Here is a 7373-nt window from a genome sequence, read left to right as displayed (position 1 = left end):
TTTTTCCATGTTAATTTCTTTGGCACTGTCGTGTTCTGTTCCTGGTGTGAGTCTCGTCTTCTTGACTCCCATGGAACACATTGAAAGTTCTGCTTGTGACACCACTTCACTTGACCATTAAAGCAATAACTACTCTAATCTCTAGTCCTATTTTACACAAACAACCCACACCAACTAAATAATTATTGTTCCCTCACTCCCCTAGGCCTAGCCAAGCTGGGAACGTAACATCCACAGCTGTGGTCTTATTTAGATTCTTACTCAAACTGGAATTTTCTTTTCTCTCTCACACACACTTTCTCTACCCACACACACACACACACACATACACACACACACACCCTCCTGGAACAGCTATATAAACTGAAGGGGATCTGCATTAATATTATTCTGCTCACATCGTGACCATCATCAACATCATCAACATCACCACCACCATCATCATCATCATCATCACCGTCATCAGTCATGATCTCTCGTGGTCTCCTGCTGGTTCTGCTGGTTCTCACCTGCCTTCAGTCTTTTACAACGGCCCAGAGTAAGATCAGATTTAGTTTTTTATATTTATTAATAATAATAATGATATTAATTATTATTATTATTATTATTATTATTATTATTATTATTATTATTATTAATAGTATTTGCTGTAGTAATAATAGCAGCAGTAACAGTTATAAAAATATTCAGTGTTTACAGTAAAATACTGAGTGATGGAGCAGCGTGATGAAGACAAGTTACTGTTACAGTCTGAAGTTGATTATTTTACCAAGATTCTTTATTTTATCTAAACCACAGCAAAATAAAATAAACAGTGTTGACACTGGAGACTCCTTCCATCATTTTATACATAAAAATACGTGTATGTGGAGCGTCTGCTGTACACGTCAATGTGACTGAACTGTTGCTATAGAAACGTATCAGAACGAGAGCATTAATACAGTATAAACCTGCACTACTGTCAGAGCTGCTGTTCTACAGAATTAATCAACACCTGGCAACCAATCAGGATCCAGGATTCAGAAACAGTTTAACAGATACATCAGACCTGCATTTTATACTGAATATAAAAGTGTTTAATATCAAATTATTGAATATTTAATCACAGAACTGAATGTGGAAATGTTTTCTTACAGACTCAAATGAACCAGCAACATGCTGTTTTGGTTACTATGAGAGTCCAATCCCTTTTAGAGTCATTACAGGGTATAAAGTAACAGACCGTCAGTGTACAAAACCTGGAGTCATGTAAGTTTTCACCTCCTCATTGTTCTTTTTATTGATTGTAATGAATAATAATAAAAAGTGATCATTTTCATGTGCATTATTATTGTATAATTGTGTGTAATATAATATAACTGTATATAATGGTGGAGGTTTGGAGTGTGTGTGTGTGAGATTTTCTGATTTTATTGCAGTTCTACACTGATGTACATCTTCTCTCTAATCTGCAGCTTCACCCTGATGAAGGACAACCGTCGTGTGTGTGTAGATCCTGAACTCGAGTGGGTGCAGAAAGGCATGGAAAGTATTGACCAGATCCTGAACAAAACTTCTCCACCTCCACCTAAATCTCCTCCTCCATCTTCATCTCCACCTACATCTTCATCTCCACCTCCATCTTCATCTCTATCTCCATCTCTATCTTCATCTCCACCTCCATCTCCACCTACATCTTCATCTCTACCTCCATCTCTATATTCATCTTCACCTCCATCTTCATCTCCACCTCCATCTTTATCTCCATCTACACCTCCATCTTCATCTCTACCTCCATCTCTATCTTCATCTCCACCTTCATCTTCATCTCTACCTCTATCTTCATCTCCACCTCCATCTTCACCTCCATCTTTATCTCCATCTCCATCCATCTCCTCTCTCTAATAAATAATTCATATTCATACAGAATTCACTTTTTCTGTAGTTCAGCAGGGAGAATCTTTTTTACATTTTATATTAAATCATAAATTGAGCTCAGGATCTTTTATCTGATTTATTCTTAGACTCTGCAGACACACAGGTACATTTATATATTTATATAGTACATCTAGCATCTTCTAAATCTTCTCAAAAGTTCTTCTGCTATCATCTCTTCTTTTTCCTTCTTTTTCTCCATTCTATAATTAATGTGAGTTTCTAATCAGGCACCAATACAGTAAAAGACTTTGATTATATTCAATAAAAACCTGTAAAAGAATTAAAATCAATAAATAATGACTGTATTATAAGATGTTATTGTGTATTGTTTATTTCTGTGTATTAATGTAGACACAGTGAAGGTTGTGTAAGTGGACGTCTATATAATATATATAAAATAAATCACATATATAAAGTCACACGTGGTGTTTAGGGGGGATTCATTCAAGACTTCATTTGAGAGTCTTTGTTATCAGTGATGTCATACCACTTCAGTGTAGTGAAGAACACTCAGTCTTGGAAGTAATAGAGCCCTGATCTCTACATCATCGAGTCTGTCAGGGATTACATGAAGAGACAGAAGGATTTGAGGCTGCCTACCTCTATCGATGATCTGCGGTAAGTTCTCCAAGATTTTTGAAAGCTGCGTCACAGATCCGGTCGCTTTCCCTAAATGTCCTCCCTCAGACGCCTTCAAACCTGGCAGTAGAACTCTCTATTGACAGTCTGGCCCGTGAATGAGCTGAGGACCATCTGTTTCTGTCATTGAGATAATGTGCTTTTCCGCTGTGAAGTCCGCTGCTTCGTCAGAGTTTCGTCACCGGTGAAAGAGGGGTTTATCCATGGCACGCTGAGGAACCACAGAATCACACATCTGTTTGCAATCTGCTTAAATAGAAAAGAGAATAAACGTAGGGAGAAAAAAGACATAGAGAAAGACCAGGACAGCAGTGTGTGTGTGTGTGTGTGTGTGTGTGTGTGTGTGTGTGTGTGTGTGTGTGTGTGTGTGTGTGATCAGAGATGTGTGTGAAGTACAGGACTGAAAAATGTAAGAAAATACTAAATAAAGCCAGTTATCTGGTAAACTTGTCATGTGTCTCCTTCCTCTTGCTGAAAGCTCCCACCACCTCTGATACCCGAAATTGTGGATCTATTCCTCTAAGACCAGTGCCTAAGACTCACACCCCTCTTCTTTTCTCTCATTCTACCACTCATGTATTTTTTCTTTCCCATGAGTGGGTGATCTGAGCATTTCTTTTCCGCAAATAAATGGCTTAGCTCAGCGATTTATTCGAACCCTCAAAATCATGATGCACAGAACTGGGAAACCTGACTCGAATTTTCCCTTTTGAATTATTATTTGACCATAAGCCATGCGGGCTGCTAGATGTAATCTGTGACAATTTGGAGAAGGGACCTTCCAACTACTAAAAATAAATGTAATGCCTCCTTGACGCTCTGATGCTTCTACACTTACAAGTACTCGGCTGCTCCGATTCCATCCCAGTAGCTAAGTACTTGTAAGTATAGAAGCATTGTTTGTGCTTCAGGGTTAATATACAGTGCATTCAGAAAGTAATCAGAACCCATTCACTAATTTCAGTTTTTTTTATATTGAAGTCTGATACTTCTTCTTCTTCTTCTTTGAGCTGCTCCCAATAGGGGGCGCCAAAACGGATCATCCGTCTCCATACCCCCCTGTCCTTTACATCCACCTCTTTCACAACAACTACCTGCATGTCTTCCCTCACCACATCCATAAACCTCCTCTTTGACCTCCTTTTTCCTGGTGGCTCCATCCTCAGCATGCTCCTACTGATATACCCCATGTCCCTCCTCTGCACATGTCCAAACCATCTTAATCTCTCACAACCCTCCCCATTTATCCGGGCTTGGGACCGGTGTGAGTGAACTGGCTTGTACATCCCTAATGGCTTGGTTTGAAATCTGATACTACAATAGTTCAAATTATTATTTTTATTTATAAATCTACACTTAGTACCCCACAAAGTTAAAACAGCATTCCAGAAATGTACATGTAAATGCAAATGAATGAAAAGTGAAAAATGTACAAGCGACCAAAAACCAGACTAAACTCCCGAAATGGGACAAAGTTCCAAAGGGACAACCATCACTGCAGCTCTCAATCGATCTTAGCTTTATGGCAGAGTGGCTAGATGGAAGTTTTTTCTCATGGAGGACTCTCATCTAAAGGACTCTCAGACTGTGGGGAATGAAATTCTCCTGTCCAAGGAAACCAAGCTTGAACTGTTTTCCTCATTTCTAAACTTTATGTTTGGAGGAAACAAGGCAACGCTTCTCAATTACCCAAAACAATCCCAAGTGAAGCATGATGGTGGAAGCATCAAGCTGTTGGATTGGTTTTCTTCTGCATGGACTGGGAGACTAGTCAGGTTTGAGGGAAAGCTGAATTAAAGCATTAAAGACCTGTTCCACACTGCTCAGGACCTCAGTCTGGGCTGAAGATTCACCTTCTACATCACAACGACTATAAGCACACAGCCAAGACAACACAGGAGTGGCTTAGGGAAAATTCTGTAAATGTCCTGGTGTGGCACAGCATAACTTATCTACATTATATGCTATTTAATTTATTTTTTTCTGTTTTATGTAGTCTAACAGAACAAGTTGTAAAAGGGGACGTCTATATAATATACAGTGAGGAAAATAAGTATTTGAACACCCTGCTATTTTGCAAGTTCTCCCACTTAGAAATCATGGAGGGGTCTGAAATTGTCATCGTAGGTGCATGTCCACTGTGAGAGACATAATCTAAAAAAAAAAATCCAGAAATCACAATGTATGATTTTTAAACTATTTATTTGTATGATACAGCTGCAAATAAGTATTTGAACACCTGAGAAAGTCAATGTTAATATTTGGTACAGTAGCCTTTGTTTGCAATTACAGAGGTCAAACGTTTCCTGTAGTTTTTCACCAGGTTTGCACACACTGCAGGGGGATTTTGGCCCACTCCTCCACACAGATCTTCTCTAGATCAGTCAGGTTTCTGGCCTGTCGCTGAGAAACACGGAGTTTGAGCTCCCTCCAAAGATTCTCTATTGGGTTTAGGTCTGGAGACTGGCTAGGCCACGCCAGAACCTTGATATGCTTCTTACAGAGCCACTCCTTGGTTATCCTGGCTGTGTGCTTCGGGTCATTGTCATGTTGGAAGACCCAGCCTCGACCCATCTTCAATGCTCCAACTGAGGGAAGGAGGTTGTTCCCCAAAATCTCGCAATACATGTCCCCGGTCATCCTCTCCTTAATACAGTGCAGTCGCCCTGTCCCATGTTCAGAAAAACACCCCCAAAGCATGATGCTACCACCCCAATGCTTCACAGTAGGGATGGTGTTCTTGGGATGGTACTTATCATTCCTCTTCCTCCAAACACGTTTAGTGGAATTATGACCCAAAAGTTATATTTTGGTCTCATCTGACCACATGACTTTCTCCCATGACTCCTCTGGATCATCCAAATGGTCATTGGCAAACTTAAGACGTGCCTGGACACGTGCTGGTTTAAGCAGGGGAACCTTCCGTGCCATGCATGATTTCAAACCATGACGTCTTAGTGTATTACCAACAGTAACCTTGGAAACGGTGGTCCCAGCTCTTTTCAGGTCATTGACCAGCTCCTCCTGTGTAGTTCTGGGCTGATTTCTTACCTTCCTTAGGATCATTGAGACCCCACGAGGTGAGATCTTGCATGGAGCCCCAGTCCGAGGGAGATTGACAGTCATTTTCAGCTTCTTCCATTTTCTAATGATTGCTCCAACAGTGGACCTTTTTTCACCAAGCTGCTTGGCAATTTCCCCGTAGCCCTTTCCAGCCATGTGGATTTTGTCTCTAGTGTCTTTGGACAGCTCTTTGGTCTTGGCCATGTTAGTAGTTGGATTCTTACTGATTGTATGGGGTGGACAGGTGTCTTTATGCAGCTAACGACCTCAAACAGGTGCATCTAATTTAGGATAATAAATGTAGTGAAGGTGGACATTTTAAAGGCAGACTAACAGGTCTTTGAGGGTCAGAATTCTAGCTTATAGACAGGTGTTCAAATACTTATTTGCAGCTGTATCATACAAATAAATAGTTTAAAAATCATAAATTGTGATTTCTGGATTTTTTTTTTTTAGATTATGTCTCTCACAGTGGACATGCACCTACGATGACAATTTCAGACCCCTCCATGATTTCTAAGTGGGAGAACTTGCAAAATAGCAGCGTGTTCAAATACTTATTTTCCTCACTGTATATTTAAAATAAATCACACATATAAACTCACATGTAGTGTTTATGTGAAAATAATAAAATATGTTCATCTGCAACACAGACCAATCACGTCCCCATACACCCTTCACAACCAGGAAGTAGTAACTCAGTGGTTGGACTTTTGATCAGAACGTCTTGAGTTCAAATCCCAGCCCCACCAATCTGCAACTGCTGGCACGCATTTACTCAATTGGATAAATGTATAACAGGTATCTGGTAAATACAGTCAAATATAAACACATTATCATCTGTGTGATTACAGTTAATAGAATTTTAGGAAGAACTAAACAGAAAAGTGCAGTGTGAACTCATCATGCAGAGTAAGAGTTAATGCCCCAACCACAGTTAGATAAAGTAGAAAAAAATGAAATAATCAACACTAATGAGCTGAGTCATATTTACTGACCTACTAGAAGGAGACTGAATTTACGTCACATGGCGCCCTCAAGTGGCGCATAAAGATGACTTTTCACTTTCTGGTCTTGAAATACATTGTGTTGTCTGTGACCCAGCCATTCAAACACCCTACTGAACTGTTAATATAGAAACAGTAATGTATTAGAAGTTTCTAAACTAAATCTATAAACATTATATAAACACGTGAATCCCCTTTAGACCCTCTTTAGTGTCATGTTCCCCTAAAGGAAGCAGATGTGAGTGGCATCACGTGAGATGAATTCAACAGCTCACACATTCATGTTCACCGTCATTCCGAGTGCAAACAAACAGACTCAATTGAACAAACATTGCTACATTCAAGCTGCTCTGGTGCAACCATGATGAGGAAGTCCATGCTGTTTGTGCCAGATATGAACAGAACAGGACTCAGACAGGAACTTGGCATGAGATACCTTGCCATTGGCTTTTTTTACGCAGAAGCTTGGCTAGAGAGGCCTCCTAGTCAGCCATGTGTGGGAGCTTGGTGTTCGAGACCATCTTGCTGGCATAATTGGTCTCAAAGTGAAGCACTGTATGGTTGGTCATTGGCTCTGAATTGAAACACTGGCCACCACTTTGGCAACTTGAGAGATCTATTCATGAAGGTCGACCTCAGGCGTGATTTTGAGGAATAAACAGGTCATGTGTGGCCTATCACATGGTTTTGGCTTGGGAGGTTGTCATGTCAGGAATCTTCAAAAAGCTGCTATATCAGCCTCTGGAA

The 7373-nt window shown here is 40.1% G+C and overlaps 1 protein-coding gene across 2 annotated transcripts; it reads left to right on the top strand.

The window, feature by feature from the left end:
* Nucleotides 1-309: 309 nt before the first annotated feature.
* LOC310725913 (uncharacterized protein) lies at nt 310-2228 on the top strand. Of its 2 annotated transcripts, none has more exons than XR_014533541.1 (3): nt 310-538; nt 1137-1248; nt 1419-1449. XR_014533541.1 is itself a non-coding variant. In XM_083541068.1 (3 exons), exons 1-3 carry the CDS (start codon nt 469-471, stop codon nt 1882-1884), a joined length of 612 nt encoding a protein of 203 aa, XP_083397194.1. In that variant the 5' UTR covers nt 310-468; the 3' UTR covers nt 1885-2228. The 2 variants fall into 2 exon arrangements, 1 of the variants encoding a protein (XP_083397194.1); XM_083541068.1 differs by lacking the exon at nt 1419-1449 and adding an exon at nt 1455-2228.
* The last annotated feature ends 5145 nt before the right edge of the window (nt 2229-7373 follow it).

Source organism: Silurus aristotelis (genome assembly GCF_946808225.1).
Source record: "Silurus aristotelis genome assembly, chromosome: 5".
In the NCBI taxonomy this organism is placed as follows: domain Eukaryota; kingdom Metazoa; phylum Chordata; class Actinopteri; order Siluriformes; family Siluridae; genus Silurus; species Silurus aristotelis.
The sequence above is the reverse complement of the archived record's forward strand: the minus strand, read 5'-3'. Positions and strand labels throughout refer to the sequence as shown.

Coding starts and splice junctions, on each gene's coding strand:
- LOC310725913 (XM_083541068.1), top strand. CDS start 469: ATGATCTCTCGTGGTCTCCTGCTGGTTCTGCTGGTTCTCACCTGCCTT. Junction 539..1,136: donor GTCTTTTACAACGGCCCAGA/GTAAGATCAGAT, acceptor GTTTTCTTACAG/ACTCAAATGAACCAGCAACA. Junction 1,249..1,454: donor TGTACAAAACCTGGAGTCAT/GTAAGTTTTCAC, acceptor TCTAATCTGCAG/CTTCACCCTGATGAAGGACA.